The following is an 18,027-nucleotide window of genomic DNA, read 5'->3' on the forward strand; positions in this document are numbered from 1 at the left end:
AGAATATATTATACCTGAGGTTGATCGAGCCAAGAAAGAGTTCTTCGACGATGGAGCGATTCACACTTGGTCGACTTGGAAAACGAACTCTGTTGATGCCACGATGAACCTGGAACGAGCTAAGAAAATAATCGAGCATATAAAAACCAAGCGCCACGAAGAGCGATTTATCTTTGGAATAAAATTTATCGCACAAATGCCCGACGATACTTGGATTATTCGCGATAAACGAGATCCAGTGCGTGGCGATAAGAAAAACGTTATTCTCGATAAGAATTCTAAGCCCGGATTGTTACTTGGAATCGATGGTCCTTATTATGCTAGGGCATATCCATCTAGTGCAGTTGTTTATGGAATTTATTGGCTAAATAATAATCCGGATGTGAAAAATCTACCTGCGATGAAAGAATCGCCAATGATAAATTGCGTGGCCGAGCGTGTTATCGAACATATGAAAAACGCTCGACGTGGATCTGGTCTGACCCAGTTGAGGTTGAATAAAATTAACGCGTGGGCAAAGACCGTCGCTGATGGTGCATCTGTGGATGACGTAGCTGCGTTGAGCAAAAAACTGAAATTTCCTATCACAGTGAAAACGTTATCGGGAGAAATATTATACTCATCACCGTATAAATCCCGAGGAGCGCCAATCGAGATTGTCGATCACAATTCACATGCGTGGTCGCAGTCGGTGATGATATTTCCGCGGGATCGTATTGTCAAATTTTATCCCGTGGAAAATTCTACGGAATTTTCTGCGAAAGATAATTCCGATGCCATGTTTAGATTTATCAAAAAATTAAGCGTATTTGATCCGATATCGATATGGTTATTCTCGAGCGAAGAAAAATACGATCAATTTATTTTGCCATGCGGCGATATTTACCGGGGGGAAATATTACACGAGTCGATGAGAAAACTCGCGGTGAAATATTCGTCGAATCCCGATCAGTTACTGACAAATTGCTTTACAGTTCCGTCTGTGGCCGCTCACGCCGCTAGAGAGAAAAATTCGTGGAAACCTACAAGGAACGAATTTCTCGCTGATATTCAACTTAGCTGTATCGAATACGGCCATGGCGGATTGTGGAATACCAAGTACTATTTCGAAAATATGATCTCCGTTGACATGAGCGCGTGTTATCCTGGAAGTTTCCTCGGATACGGCGATTGTGCAGATTATTTTGCTAAATTCGGCCATCCTACCAGCGAGATGACAAGGGTAGCAATTAACGGACCGTTACCTGATTTTGTCATGACCGGATTCGCTTGTGTAACGTTGTTCGAGTTTGCTGAAAATTTACATAAAATTTGCTATATTTGGTTCGGAAGGCATTTATCTCAGCGCCGTTGGGTTCCTACGGTGTTATTGAGATATATGATAGATTCATCGATGTTAGTGTCGTTGACGGTGAGCGAGGCGATCATATCCTACAGAAAACAAACCGATGTGTGGCTACCGACAGATTGTGACAACGCAAAAGATATAGGAAGAAAAATAATTGGTAAATTTACTCAAGGTGGATCCATTGATCATAAACATCGACATGCTAGATTATTTATCAACGACGCCGAGATGGATTTTATAATCGCCGATACGGTATCACGAGGAATATTTTGCAACAGAGAGAATATTATCATTGACGGAGCGAAGTTAGGTACCGTGATTAGCTACCTTGACGGAGAATCAGCGCAATATACGCATTTACGGTCGTCGATGCTCGCTTATGTAAGTATAAATTTGCTGTCGATGATAAATAAATTTTCTGATATCGCGGTAAGAGTCGCAACGGATTCATTTTATATCGATAAAAAATACCAATACAGGCTGGAAAATTTAATCACCGATGGTAGTTTGTGGGGAACGTGGAGGATAAAAAACGAAGATATCCTAGATTATTGTGAAGACGCCGATGTTGAAGATCGCGATGAATTTCATCGAGGTAAATTTGAAAAATCTTCGATTCTGGAATCTTCGACAGCCGCATCTGCGTTTGATCCAATTTCGCGCAGTAAATTTGCTTACCTAAATGGACCTGGTGGTAGCGGTAAAACAACGCGAGTAATAAACTTATTTGCAAATTCCAATATGATTGTATTAACTCCGACACATAGATTAGCGCGAGAAATAAAGCAGCGTGGCGTTAATTCTTGCACGTATCACAGTTATTTCAAGTACAGCGGTGGATCATGGGACTCGGTGCGAATGGGCGATAAATATATCAACAAGATTATAATATTTGATGAGATTTGCACGGTGAATTTAGATATTTTAAAATCGATCTTGGCTTGGTTGGAAGGAAAAAATACCGCTGTGATAATGTGCGGTGATCACGGCCAACCTGATCATATCGATGGCGAATCGCCTCACGAATGGCTCAGAAACTTCGTTGATTATTACGAGGAAATCGACGCTGATTATAGATCTACAGATATTTTACTGACCGAATTTAAGAAATTGATTCGATTACAACCGAATAAAATTCAGTGTGATGTCATGAGAAAAATAATCGACGAGACTCCGATGAGCGATTTTCTAAATTTGTGGCGTCCCAATCATTTGATCGTTGCTAGTAGGAAAGTTGTTCGTGATATTATTCAGGAAATGTTATTCAAGCTGCATTGCGAGAAATTTCCAACGCTGCAGGTACCGTTATGCTATAGGCCCGCCAATACTAGAAAACAAAATATTAATATTATTTTGCCATGCGGAGAAGAAAAGATTTTGGTCTTGAATGATATTATCTTCGTTGATATTAATCTCGTTAATGACGCGATAAATGCAGAAAAATCACCGTGGAAACTAGGATACGCAACAACGATACACTCGTCGCAGGGATTGACCGTAGGTTGTCAAGTTTGGATCGTCGATGATAGAATTTCCTGGTCAAATTTGGTATATTTAGCCGTGTCGAGAGTAAGAAAATTATCCCAGCTAGGACGAATTCGAGTAAACTACATAAGTGACGCTGGTGGTAGTTGAGTATCTTCGGGTACTATTTGCAATTCTTCCTTGGTAAATCCGCGTTGAGGCGCCAATGAATCTAGGATATAAATAGCTGGTCTTCCCGACGATCTTGTTACGGCTGATATTTTATGTGTTGTGACGCTCCAGGTTGGGTCGGTCGCTCTTTTTCTGCCTCCTTCAGCCTCGCCTTCTTTATACAAATATCTGACTGTGACGCTACCTAGTACAGGCTGAATTGTGGAATCTCGCTTTAGGGGTATATTCGATTTTGTAATTGCAATTGCGGGTTTCATCGCTATCGTTCGAGTTATTTCGTTATTTAGCGCGTTAATCACATGAGGCAATCTTGATACCCAATCGTGAGATCGATTATTCTGAATAAATTCACGCGCGTACTGATATCCGAATAATCGTTCCGCGAGCGTTTTATTGAATCTTTCGACGATAGCTTGATTGTGATGAACACCTACAATACCGCGACGGATTTTAACATTATTTTTATTCATTAATGAAGTAACCGCGCCAAGAAATTCTCGACCTGGATCAACCTGGAGAAGACTCGGCCATGTCAACGGGGATCGTGAATAAATTTCGCTAAACGCCTTAGCGATCTCCGTTGCTGTTTTATTCGATAATGGCTCGGCTTCTTTATACCTGCTAGCGATATCAACGACTGTCAGGACATATTTATATGTGACTCCGTCGACGGTATCGTAAAGAAGAAACATAAGATCAGCCTGATGGACCTCATTAGGGACACTGACGGTGAAACTCGCGTACGGTATTTTTTTAGGCGGAGGAAGATATATTTGCCAAATTGCCTGTTTTGATAGCCACGATTCAGCGACGGATTGTTTTACTTTAGCGGCTTTAGCGAGTTTGGCAATTGCTGATTTTCCTCGCCAAAATCCTCGCGGAGAATAATATATTTGCTCCATATTTATTTACCAGCACCGAATACTAATTTGCCTTTCATCGCGCCTTTTATCAACCAGGATGCCAATTTCTCTTTGAAACTTTTGTCAGGAATCGCGTTTAGTGCGTGAATTAGCTTGATATCAGCGAGATGTCTTTGCTGTAAATCTCCGCTGCGATATGCGAGGTCGTGGTAGTAACAAGCTTTATCGATTGCATTTACCGGATCTTCACCCTGAAATGGTTGGTCATTATCGTCGAGTCTGATATCGAGCCTCGTTCCGGGTCCACAATAATTATACCCTGGCAGATGCTTTTCTCCGGGATATTTTGCCCAGGGGGTCCCAGGTAGATTTGTCAAGGAGGCTGCGATATCTCCTCCGGTTCTTCTAGTTTTTTTTTTACAAATCTGAACTTGCGCGTCTTGCAAACTTCGCATTCTCCTGCAATTGCGTTCCTGTTGTTACGTGTGACGATTTCGGTTGGATTTATCGTGGCTGTGTGAGTGCGACACTTAACACAATATAGATCCATGTATTCTAGTAACATGAATGTAATTGATTTTTCAGCCACGAAGCAACGCGAGCAGGTAAAACATAACGCGGTATTACCGAATTCGATCAGAATGATAATTATTGGCCCGTCAGGATCTGGTAAGACGCAGTTGTTGCTAAATTTGATCATGCGATGGCTAAAATGGGACAAATTGTATTTGGTTGCACCATCCGTTGATGATCAACGTTGTTATCAAGTGCTAAAAGAATTTAGCGACAATACCGACGAAGGCACAATCGAATTCATCACAGACATCAATGAAGCTCCATCCGTGGAAAATTTAGACGGTGATGTTAATAATCTTGTTGTTTTCGACGATGTTATGCTGGACAAGCAGACCAACCCGGCTAGGATATTCTCGCGTGGCAGACACAAGAACACCGATGTTATTTACGTAACACAGAGATATACGCAGATTCCAAAGGTGATTAGAGATAATTGTAATATCTTATCGGTATTTAATGGCGTAGATACACACACGTTGAGAAATATCCATCAGACCTGGTGCAACGGCGACATGGATATAAATAAATTTAAAAATTTGTTCAGCCGCGCTCAGGCAACGCCGCATGGGTTTATTACGATAAATCTTCACGATCCACGCAGTCGGTATCGAATTGGTCTCGATCAAATTTATTCATGAAAAAGCAGCCCAACGTTGCAACAAAAAACATAACACAAAAAAATCTCCATAAATTTTATTTTTCCTGTCCTGGACGCTATATTTACTAACACACCGGCGCGACCAACCAATGCACCCGGTCTGAAATGCACGAAAATTAGCTTCCGTAGAAGGCTTTATCTTTGGATTCTGAGGCTTCTACGGAGAAAGTTCGCGTAGGAAGGTTTATTTTGGCTGGACGCACTGGTCTGTTAAACTTCCCTGCTGCTGTTTGGTTCATATATGGAATGATGACATTATTCCACCCCCTCTTAAGCCACTCTGTTAATGCCATAGTCAACAAAAAGTAATCAATGGTGGAACTTTATTTACAGTGTTTTAAGGAAGAGATCATATACATGTACTGTAATAGCTTATTGGGTTTGGGTTTTTGGTTCCATCGGTTCCTGGTAATGCTAAGTGTAACTGATTGATCTTGGCCAGTGTTCAATCTGTGTGCTCATACAGGTGGTAGTATTTGTTTTAACCATTGAAAAATCTGCTATTTTTCATCTGCATAGTTTTCTTCCCCAAATTTAAATACCTACAAATATGTAAACTTTAAGAGGCAAAACCAAAACTTCATGTACCAATGAAACAAACAAAATTTAGACAGACTGAAATTAAATGATACCACAGTATCTTACATTTTGATTTGTGAGAAAACATTTTCACTTAATGGATCAGCTGTTAACCAACTTCCATCTCACCTTTGCTAACTGTATAAAGTCTGGATAGAGTCTAAAGGTAAGAAGAGGTTCTGGCAGTTGTCGCAGATACAGCTTCAACACATTTGATATCACATTGGGGTTTTCATCCTGCAGATCAACTGAGTTTGGATCATTTTCAAACTTCTGACACAGACTCTCTACTCTACTCTTCACTCCAGATACTCTGTAAATACCCTGTGGGAAAAGTTAATAATCTTCATTATCAACAAAGTACATTTCTTGAGCATTACATTTACAAGATATATTTTAATCAAACAATGTAATTAAACGTGTGCCCTAGAGTTACATTTTTGGGTACCTCCTGCAAAACACTGGTGAGACACATATCGTATTCCCAAATGAGGCGTTATAAGCAGAGGTGTCTAGATTAAATTTTTGTTTATTTACCTCCATTTCTCTACCTTGGTCGCATCTATGTCATGAAACTATGTTGTTGGCATAGGGGTCTTCATTCAGTTTTTGAAGTCATGAAATTTCATGCTGTTGGCATAACATCAACGTTCAATATTTGCATGTACAATCATTATAACTTTGTGTGTGCATTCAACTTAGGGGTACTGCTCACCATGGGTCAAAGTACAGTGACCTATTCATACACCAATTATATTACATTTCTCTGACACTGGCAGGTAGTCGTGAAACCTAATGGTTGCATTTATCTGATGCAGTACTACTCACAAAAGCAAAACCAGGTCATATTTACCAACTTTGCATGCTTATGCCATGACATTAAGTTTCTGCACTGATATTCCTTCTGTTCTATGCCCCAATAAAACTTAGTGGGTGAGTTCCTCATATAAGTACTAAATCACATGCAAACTATGTCACTGTGACAACATTTTGTAATCATCACATTATGTTTCTGCATTTAGCTCCATTTTTCTGAAACTGTTGCTTGTGACCAAGAAAAGCTGCAAAGGCATCCATGTTAGAACTAATATCCACATTTATAAAAGTAAGTCAAAGTTACCAACTTTTCTTGCTGTAATGGCTGTAAAGTTCTAGGATTATGTAAATAGTGTCCTTTTTCTTCCAGTACCAGCACCTCATATTTCCGTACACACACTTTGTCTTCCGATTTCAAAAGACAATTGATCTAGTTCAACCACCCACCAAATAAAAAAAAAAAATCATTTATTTCAGCAAGTCTTGACTCCAATTTTCACTTTGTGTTGGTTCACTACAACTCATATCCCAAATGAACTGCTCATCCAGCAAATATTCATATATTGCTATACAGATGGTAATAATTTGAAACTACTGAAAATGCCAGGTAGCATGAACTGATGCTAAATAATCTGTGCATCAATGAAATGGATTCAAAATTGACTGCATCACTAAAATGAATAAAAAAAAATTGACTACATCACTGAAATGCATACAAAATTGACTGCATCACTGAAATGCATATAAAATTGACTGCTTCATTGAAATAGATAAAAAAAATTGACTACATCACTGAAATGCATACAAAATTGACTGCATCACTGAAATGCATACAAAATTGATTGCATCACTGAAATGGATAAAAAAAATTGACTACATCACTGAAATGCATACAAAATTGATTGCATCACTGAAATGGATGCAAAACTGACTGCTCAATTGCTAATTTAATGAAATTGAGATCTGCCAGTAAAATGTCCCATGTCCATTAATTTTAACACAACTGCAAGAATACTTTTTAAACCTGCATTTTCTGTATTGGCGAGGAGAAAAGATTATGTAAATTTCTGTATCACATAAATCATAGTATCTTGGTTTCACAATATTGGAATAAAATCAGTATCTACAATCTCATAGTTTTAGACCCCAGAATCTCAAGGTTTGTTTAGTTTATTTTTTTAAACCTTAACATGCAAGTCATCCACAAACACTGGAAAAGGTATATGATCAAGAAATAAAAATATTGTGCAGAAACCATTTTCTTCCTTCAGTTAGTAACCATGACCTTTGACATCAAAACTGACAGACCTGTTCCTTACCCCAAGTGCAAGCCATCCACAAAGACTTTTATAGCAGAAGGAATGTTATTGTGTGAAATCATTTTTCTTCTTTCAGTGACCTTGAACTCTGACCTCTCGACACTAATATTAATATGATTCTACCTTATCCCATGTGCAAGGGAGCTGTGATAGGTCATCTGGTAGTGTCAGACTCACAGTGAAATGGGCATGAGTTTATACCTGCCCAGACCATCCAGGGTCAGTTGCCTAGGTGTATCCTTGGGAAAGGCACTTAGCTCCAATTTCCATAGCATGTTGTAGCCAACCACTGTTGAAAGTGCCATTAAAACCAACAATAAAAAGACCAACCATCCCTTCAAGAAAGTCTGATAATGAAGAAAGTGCAGAACTCCTGCTAGTGTGCAGAAATCAAATTAGCAACAGACACACCAACAGCAATATACACCACCTTATGGTGTTTGTATAAAAATCACTTTGTTAAAACTTGTGATAATATTAATCAAGAATTTCATTCACAATCTTACTATTCATATCTGAGGAAAATTATTCAAATCGGATATTTTAATCAACTTTCTGAATCACAAACTACGCTAACTTGGAGGACACTTGGTAGTCACAACAGAAAGTTCACAGGTGGGCTAAATATGTCAACTTCTATTTTTCTTCCATTTTATTTACCCACGACAAAGAAAGCAAATGCGAATTTAATTTTTTTAAATAACATTATCCATAAGCACTAAACTGAAAATGCAGAAAGTATTACTTTCTATTTGGTAAAGAAAAATGTTATCCTAATATTTGAATGATCAGTGATAATTGAAAGAAAAAGAAACTTTGAAATTCAAACTAACCTTTAGACATATGCCTCTTCGTTCAACTTCTTTCAGGCACTTTGTGATGATTGGTGGGACAGCCATGTGGAATTGTTCCACTTGCTCCTGAAAGTCCACACCAAATGTTGTATTTCTCCTCTTTCCTTGACGCTGTGAATGAATTGTGGGAAAGTGAAAGTTTCACAAGTTTATTTACTTTCACTGTACAAAAAAAGTTCTAACATGCACTCTTAAAATCTCTGATACTGGTGTAGACATTTGCAACTACTTACCCATAAGCATTTTACAAATCAGAATGAAACTGAGGACTTGTAAAGCATGCATGTTAATACTCAGTTAGCCAGGACCATTCTAAACAAAATTAATAATGAATAACTAAACATGTGATACAAATATTATCAGACTGGATACGAAACTTGTCTGTCATGATATTAAACTTTAACTGGCTCAGCTGGAAGAGTGTCTGGCTTGTAATACAATCATCATGGGTTCGATAACCATCCAGGTCAGCCCAAGTTAGCTGCATTGGTGTGTCTTTGGGACAAATTCTTAATTCTCAATTTCTCTGTATGTTATAGTCAGTAAGTGCCATGAAATACAAACCAATGTACTAAATTTGGTACAAATCCACTGAAACCTTCCAAATGATGGACAGGAAAACAAATCCTTATATTACACACAGATAATGGGCACGGGCAATATTACAGGCCTCCTCCATAAAATATGGTGGAGGCATACAAAGTTATTTCACTCTTGATATACTTGAATTTGTGTACCGAGACCTTAACATGAAATTTACTTGGTGATCAATAAAAAGACAATGCTATTGGACTCCTAGTCTACCTTTAAAATCCCCTGAACATCAGGATCAAATGCTCCTGGAACAGCCAAAAGCTGTTTCACATCACTGGAAATTCCTGAATCTAAATCCTCCACTGATCCAGATGTTGTCAATTTCCTTCGTCCCTCAATGAACGGACTGTTACTAGGTGAAGAATCCAGGGACTTGCTGCTCCCACTAGCACTGTCTGTTTCATTTCCCACTAAACTCCAGGCCGGTGCACGGTGTTTATCTGAAGGTAAATCATAGAATGACACAGGTATACTAACTTTTATTTTTTAAGAATTCTAAAATTGATTTTTAGAGTAAGTAGAATGATTACTGCTTTGTGCTACATGTTGCAAATTTGTTTTTTATATATACAAAAATCAGAACATACCAACATGAATGCATGCACAAAAATTGTTTTGAAATTTACGGTTAAAAGACAGCAGAAAAAGTTTCGGATTAAATTGGATCAAGAGTTTATCAGTGCAATATTAAATGTATGAAGGTGTCCTATGGGAACTGCAAATGTATCCTCCACTCCATTTTTTAATTAGGAGGCAAACTGAGAAAGAACATACAGCTGAAATTTAAAGTACAAGATGTCTAACTTGTCTTATCTCATGATCTCTCTTGTTTTTGCTATCCCATGATCGATCACTGTTAAAAAATCTGCTGATCTATTTGTGTTCTTCTATGTCCATGCTGTCTGTATTCTTGACCTACTGTATAAATGCCTTCTGCATCATACTATAAAGATAAACACTAGTATTTCAATTTTTGTTCAAATAAAACCTAAACCAAGGTACACTCTGCATATGAATATATCTACTAAAATGACTATTACCTTTCCGTTGGGAGACTGGAGGTGATCCCTCATGAGAACCTGAAGGTTCAGATATATTAGAATCCCCGCTGGCCTTTCTCCCATCTATTTCTCTGAAATTACACAGTAAATATGTTCAGATTGTAAAAACAAGAGACCCAAGTAGGTCTAAGGTAACTGATTTGACTGACATTTGGCAAATGCAAAAATAACCACCGACCCATGGGAACCTAATAGCAAGCTTTTTCACATACCCAAGTTAGTCAAGCTGAGAGTCAAACTCCCATCGGCTGAGGCAAGATGTGTGAATGATCTGTAAAGGTGACTGCATTAACCAATTGGCCATACTGAGTAGTGCCCATGCCTTGACACTATGTATAAAAACTTTGGTCACTAACTTTTCAGCATTCTATTTAACCTGAATTGAGTAAATGTGTTTTTTCCTACCCTGAGTGATGATTTGGCATCATTTGTATATATCATAGAGCCCTTTATGCCCAGATACTTCCTGTCAAATTTGATCTAATTCAGTTAAGCAGTTTTGGAAGAAAAAAATCTGTATTGTTGTTTATATATCTTTTTTTTGGTCTCATGCTTTACAGCACAGCAACCCATGTAGATTATTTAGTACTCGGGCAATCGGAGTAAAGTGCCTTACCCAAGGACCCACCATGGTATCTGATCCAGGCTGGTCCATTGGTAGGATTCAAACCTGTACCCTAACAGCTACAATAACCATTCAGCCACTGTCTCTCACTTCTACGTCTCTTGGAATGGTGCCCAAATCTGACAAGTGATCATTTTTATGAATCTGAAAGGTCTCAATTCAAAGATGCTTGCCATCAAGATTTGTCAAATTCTTTGGTGCATTTTTGGAGAAAGGTAATTGAAAGCTGTTTCTATATTTAGCAATGGCTGCTATATTTGATGGTAAATCGGCATCATTTGTACAGATCTTCTTCCCAAGTACAATATCAAAGTCAGTTAAGCAGTTTTGGAGGGAAAAAAATGGTTCGACTGTTTTTATATTTTTTGTAATGCTGGCCATATCAGATGACCAATCATCTGTATGAATTCGAAAGGTCTTGAAGCTCAGATGCATATTATCAAGATTTGTCAAGTTCTAAGTTGCACTCCTGGAGAAGTCATTTAAACCCATTTCTATTTTTAGTAACGGCAGCTGCATCATTTGTACAGCTTTGAAAGGCCTTCGTGCCAAGATGCTTTCTGTCAAGTTGGATCAAATTCTTTTCAATAGTTTTGAAGAAGCAATTTCACAAGAATTGTCTATTTGAAGTAATGTTAGCCATGTTGGATGGTAGCTCAGCATCATTTTGTATAAAGTGCAAAACGTCTTTGTGCCAGCTTGCTTTCTGTTAAACATGATCAAATCTATTCAGCAGTTTTGTTGAAGAAGTCCTTTAAAGGTTTTCTAATTTTAGTAACAGTGGCCATATTTGATTGCAGGTCAGTAATAGTTGTACAAACCTGGAAGTCCTCTATACCAGAATGATTTTGCTAAATGTGGTAAATTGAACATTTATGATAAGTGGCAGAAATGTTTTTCTAATTTTAATAACAGCTGCCATATTTGATGAACAGTATGTACATACACATGACCATTCAACGTCATCTTGGCACAATAATTGCCACAGAGTACCAATTCAAAGTATTAACGAGTCCACTGATGGGACTGGCACTCTACTGGGCAAAAAGAATCTCTAGGATTCTAGATAAGACCATTTCTTCCTTTTAACTGCTGAATGTTGAAACCATCATTGTTATTCTTCAGCATAAGATTTTCAAATTAGTTGCTCTGGTAAGCATATTACATGTCAGATTGGCACCATTTTCATTTAGGGCAAAACAGACATCATTTGAAGTCTTTTGGTGAAAACCACATCATAATGATTATCCACTGAGGTGGAGTAGTGACAATAAGATTTTGAAGACAGCGATAAAGACAGCCATACTGGATGTATGACTGTCACCATTTTCCTTTAGGACCAACTAGGTATCACAAGAAGTCGACTGGTGAAAACCCCATGTTTGATATGCCATCCATTTGGGACGAGTAGGGATACCAATATTTTCAAGATAGCCACCATTGTAGCCATGCTAGACATTTTCATGGAGGACTAATGAGGCACCACTGTAGCCATACTAGACATTTTCATGGAGTACTAATGAGGCATCATGGTAGACATGCTAGACATTTTCATGGAGGACTAATGAGGCACCATTGTAGCCATGCTAGACATTTTCATGGAGGACTAATGAGGCACCATGGTAGACATGCTAGACATTTTCATGGAGGACTAATGAGGCACCATAAGAACTCTTCTAATGAAAACATTATGTCAGTCAAAATGACTTTCGATTAATTTAAGAGTAGTAGCGAAACAAGATTTTCAAAATTTCAACATACTGGATGTCAGATAAGCACGATTTTAATTTAGGATCAACAAAAATATTATAAGCTGTATTTTAGTGAAAATCCCATGATGATATGACCATTCATTCAGGAGAAATAGTGATAACAAGATTTCCAAGCTAGTCATTGTAGCAGCCATACTGGATGATAACAGATCAGCACCATTTTCACTGAATACCTAGTGAACATCGCAAAATCAACATGCTAACATAACTTTCTGTTCAACAGGAGTTACTATAAGATTTTCAAGATTGCTGTTAGGGTGGCCATATTGGATATCCCATCAATGCCAGCTTTATTCAGGACCTAAAAAAATATCAAAAGAAGTCATTTAGTGAAAACCCCATGCTGATATGACCATCCATTCTGATGTAGCAATAACAAGATGGACATGAGATCAGTATCATTTTATTTAGGACCAATTTGACATCATAAAAAGTTTTCTGGTGAAAGCTCGATGCTGATACTACCATCTCTTCTTCTGGAGTGGCAATAACAAGATTTTCAAGATGGTCACTGTGGCAGTCAGCTTGGGTGTCAGAGCAGCATCATTCTCATTTAGCACCAAGTAGACCATGGCAGGAGTGTTTGTGTAATGTTTCATGGTCATCCTTCAAGTAGTTTAGGAGGAATAGTTATATAAAACCTGTGTTAACAGATGGATGAGGGACAAAACACCATTCCATAAATTCTTCTGATCTAAATTTGAATAAATAAGGGAAGTATTGTACCAAATATTGAACCGAGGACTGGCAACATTTTTAAATACCTGAAAATGCCTCATTCCATGATGCTTTCTATCAAGTTTCATCAAATTCTATTTGCCAGTTCTGAAGTTGTTTAAATATTTTTCTATTTTTAGTAATGGTGCTAACATCTGATGGCTGATCAACATCGTTTGTAAAAATCTTGAAGGTCTTCATGCCAGAATACACCTAAGTTTGGTCAAATTCTACTATTTCGTATTGGAGAAAAAGCCATTAAACCATTTTTTATTTCAATTACTTTCTCGTCTATTTTCAGTAACAGCAGCCATATTTGAAATCAGATATCAGTCTTGTTACCATGACACATTTTGTCCAATTTAATCAAATTATGTTCAGCAATATTTTAGATGGCTTTTTACTATACTTAGTAATGGCAGCTGTATTTGACAATGGATCTGCCCAACATGCCAGAATGCAATGTATCAAAATTTGGTCAAAAATGGTTTTTGAGAAATTTAAACATCAGCGTAGACCGAAGGATAGCTGTGAAGAATGCAATACACATGTAAATCTGATATTAGCAAACATGTCATCTGCAGCAGTTTAAATAATAGTGATACCTGCATTGCAAAATGCTGATTTGCTGCTTTACTGCTACTTCTATCATTGAACAGAAATGTGTAATTGGCTTCATTTGTCAAACTTCACACTGTTGTAACTTCTCTATAAATCAAAACTCACTTTATAGTTAAGTGGTTAAATTTTTAAAGGAGAATATTTGATTTTAAAGATGTTGCTACGTGAATTTGTAGCAGTTATTATCTCCTGTTTGGAAAATTCAAGGATAAAACGTAGTTAAAAGCAACATGGTTTTATGGAGTGTTCTACTGATAACATGAGCTTTTGAGAAAGTGGTGGGTGTAAGGTGAAGTTGTTTACATTTGCTAAATGCACAATGGAGAGAATGTTGGTATACCTCTATGTTACTTTCATATACTGTAGCTGAAATTTCTTTGGATATTGTACTTGTGGAAATTGTACATTATCGTAAGCACATAGCTAACCAAAATATGCTTTAAAAAAAATCAGTATGAATGGGTCTAAATCACACTATCTTAAGTAATTTTTAAAAAAGGAATTTTGCTAGACAATACCAGCTTCTAAAAGTGCAATGAATGAATTACAAAATAGCCAAAACCAATTATCTCGATTACATCGGGTATGTAACAAAATCATCAACATAACTGAGTCCTGATATATCAGGGCTTAGTTGACAAATATATTGCAGAACAATGATTATGCATCTGAAGTACCAAACATGAGGAGTTTTGTATCTAAAAATAAATGGCATTTCTAATGCACAATAAAAATTATAATTCAGTCATGCCTGGTTGCAGAAAAAAGAAGATTGGAGCTCTTTTAAATGAGATCAAAGTAACAAGTCACACATTTTTACTGCAACAATGTCGGTAGTTTAAAGTTGTTTTTATTTCCCTGTGGATAGCCTCATCCCTTTGGTAGCCTCAGCAAGACAATGACTTTCTCACGCTGTCCAAAATCTAGGCCAATTTAAATGCGTGTATATTTAGGACTATACTTTTTTGAAAAATATTTTCTTTTGTTAGTGTCGACTTGTGAATAGCAGCAAAATGTAACTGACCAATATTGTGCATGAAAATCAGCCATTTTTGCCGATCATCAGAAGTTTCTTTATGCCATGTTTTACCAGCCTCTGTGCTGGAAAACAATGAGGCTGTCGACATTCATGTAATGACAAACTGTAAAATGTGTTTAAAGTCTTTAATGTTATCTGTCTCGACATCAAATTCCGTAAGAAGCCAACTTTTTCTATTCATGCAGATGTAGTCCCATATCCCTCCTGACCTTGATCAGTGACTGCCGGAAAAAACACAGCACCAGAAAGAGAGTCGGCTAAGCTCTTTGATGGATTGCATGCCTTTGATAAAAAATACTGGGCACAATAGATTTTTTAAAAAACAAAATCCTTTGTGCTTTTATTTACTCTTAATTTTAAAAAAAATCAATAACCAGATGTTTTGGGGTTGGGGGCACTAGCTTGGTTTTTAATTGCGTGGGGTTTCTATTTATAGATTATTTTAAGTCACATGATCTAGCCATCCTAAAGTTAAAGGCTTAACCTTGTTCCAAGTATGGAAACACTTCAAATATTACCAATTCAGAAAGACATTTATTCAATTTCCTTACTTGAAAGTATTGTTTATAAAACAAATTTCTACACTCTATGCAAGTGATAAACCATGCATTGATGAGATTGGTTGATTAGCATTTGTACCGGTAAATTTTGGTCTTGTACCGACTTTTTCCATCCTTGCCTGTACGAGGTACCGGTAGTAGCGGAAACACAAGCTCATATCTTGTAAAATCTCTGAGATAGACATTAAAAATTGTATTTCGTTGAATTAAGTGGGTCCACATGTTACTTTGGACTAAACTTATGCCTGACATAATGGGGTTATCGATTTAACAGGGGTCGAGATGAGCGGTTTTTTTGGGACCAGACCAAAATGCTCAACATACACGTGTTCTCGAGAGAACTGAGGTCAAGATAAGTGGGTTTGACTGCATATAAAATGTAAAAAACGTTTTCAGCTTTTTCTTGTAAAATTTACTTCTGAAGTCGAAGAAGTGAAAATAATCAAGCAGAGGTAGCAGTTATTTGGGAGGTGCACAACTAAGTAAGGCCAAGCTGTATACTCTTGACCCATATTAAATGCATCAATCATGCACCAAAATAAAGGGAATTAAAGGTTCTTTGGACAATACCTAAAGTATACAAGGTATTTTTTAAATAGCCAGTATAACCAGTTAGGAAACCCGGGGAAACTCTTTAAAATTCTAACCCTATGCAAAATACAAGACTGGTGAGTGCCACCTCTACAGATAATATGAACTTTGGAGACAGTGACAGGTGTATGGTCAAGTTATTTGCATTTGCAACATGCACAATGGAAAGAATGTTGGCATACATATATGTTACTTTCATGCACTGTAGCTGGGATTTATTTGAATATTGTACGTGTGGAAATTGTACATGATCTATGCACACAACTAACTAGATTTACTACTACCATGTGCTAAAAAATCAGCCTGAATTAGTCTAAAGTACACTATGCATAGCAGCTATTAAAATAGGGAAAATGAATTTTGCCAGATTAGACAATGCCAGCTACTGAAAGTGCCATGATTGAAATACAAAATACATAAAATGTAAATAAAAGTTATTAGCTCTCTTTTTACAATTACCTCTGAAGTCCTGGAAGTGAAAATGACAATGTGGAAATAGCATTTTATAAGTGCACATCTTTAGCAAGGCCAAGCTGTATACTCTATAATCCAAATATCACCCGTCAATCATACATCAAAATAATGGGAATTTCAAATTCCTTTAACAGTACCCAAGATATACAAGGTCTTTTTTAATAGCCAGTACAACCAATAAGGAAAACCTAGGAAAGTCTTTTTTTTTTAAAAAAAACCTAATCCTATGCAAAATACAAAATGGTTGAGTGCCACCTTGAAACAAATATGAAAACTTGTGCCATTATTTAATATTTAATCTTATTTTCATCATGGATAATGTTCTCAACAAAATGGTACATTAACACTGATGTTATGCATGAAAATAATCTAATTATGCTTAATTTGCTCTTGCTTACACAATATGCCCTGTGGCAGTCTTAATTATGGGGAACTTAGAAGTCTAAGAAAAAAGGAATGAATGTCAACTTAAATTTAAAACTGTTGTATAATTAGAAGAGAGTCCCCGAGTGGCCGAGCGGTCTAAAGCACTCTCTGTTATGGATCACTGCCATCTCACCTCTGTCTGCACCGGTTCGAGTCTCGGATTCAGTCAATGGATATGTGAAAAGGCTTGCCAATAGCTTCACGTGGGCCAGTGGTTCTTTCCGGGGGTTTCCCCTGGTTCTTCCTCCACCATTAATACTGGCCGCCATGTATAGCTATCATGTGCTGAAAAATGGCATTAAACCCCACAACAACAACAATATATATAGAAGAAATATATAGTGAAAATGACTTTTTTATTCAATTGTAATGTAATTAAGAAACAGATGACAAAGCAAATTCACTTCTTCCATGTACTAGTGTTAGAAGAATAAGCAAACAATTTACACTTCGATCTTTGGCCTCCATGAACCTAATCTGTTCCATCCCTTTTCAAACTGTAACATTTTATCAGTGACGTCCCATGAATAATTGTGGCAAGTTTCATGTTCCTGACTTTCAGTATAACACTGGTTGCTATGCTGAGAATATGCAATGTGTATATTTAAAACAGCTCACTTTTCAATGGGGTTGGAGGGGTTGGAGGGGGCTTGTGTGGGACCTTGCTACTACTGAATATTGTTCTGTGTGCGGAAAAGAAAAGAAAAAAATTACTAAAAAGGACTGTTTTGAAGACTGCAATTTAAATATTTCAGTGATAAAACCAAAAATAAATCATACAATGTTATACCCATGTGATCTTTATGGGGACACTCAATACACAAAATATGAAACTGTAGAGCGCCACTTAAATATGAAGCCTGTTTATCCAACCATCA

General features: G+C 37.2%; 1 protein-coding gene across 1 annotated transcript in view; it reads right to left on the reverse strand.

Annotated features, from left to right (window-relative positions):
- LOC149807878 (uncharacterized) overlaps window positions 1-18,027 on the reverse strand; it is a 137,749-nt gene that overhangs the window by 76,932 nt on the left and 42,790 nt on the right. Inside the window, exons 16-19 of the mRNA XM_089962126.1 lie at window positions 10,304-10,395; window positions 9,474-9,703; window positions 8,649-8,780; window positions 5,810-6,004 (exon numbers count right to left, since the gene is read on the reverse strand). Coding sequence (XP_089818252.1) covers window positions 5,810-6,004; window positions 8,649-8,780; window positions 9,474-9,703; window positions 10,304-10,395 — 649 coding nt within the window. The remainder of the gene's footprint in view (window positions 1-5,809; window positions 6,005-8,648; window positions 8,781-9,473; window positions 9,704-10,303; window positions 10,396-18,027) is intronic.

This window comes from Sinohyriopsis cumingii, chromosome 1 (assembly GCF_028554795.1).
Source record: "Sinohyriopsis cumingii isolate HCF-2022 chromosome 1, ASM2855479v2, whole genome shotgun sequence".
Taxonomy (NCBI): domain Eukaryota; kingdom Metazoa; phylum Mollusca; class Bivalvia; order Unionida; family Unionidae; genus Sinohyriopsis; species Sinohyriopsis cumingii.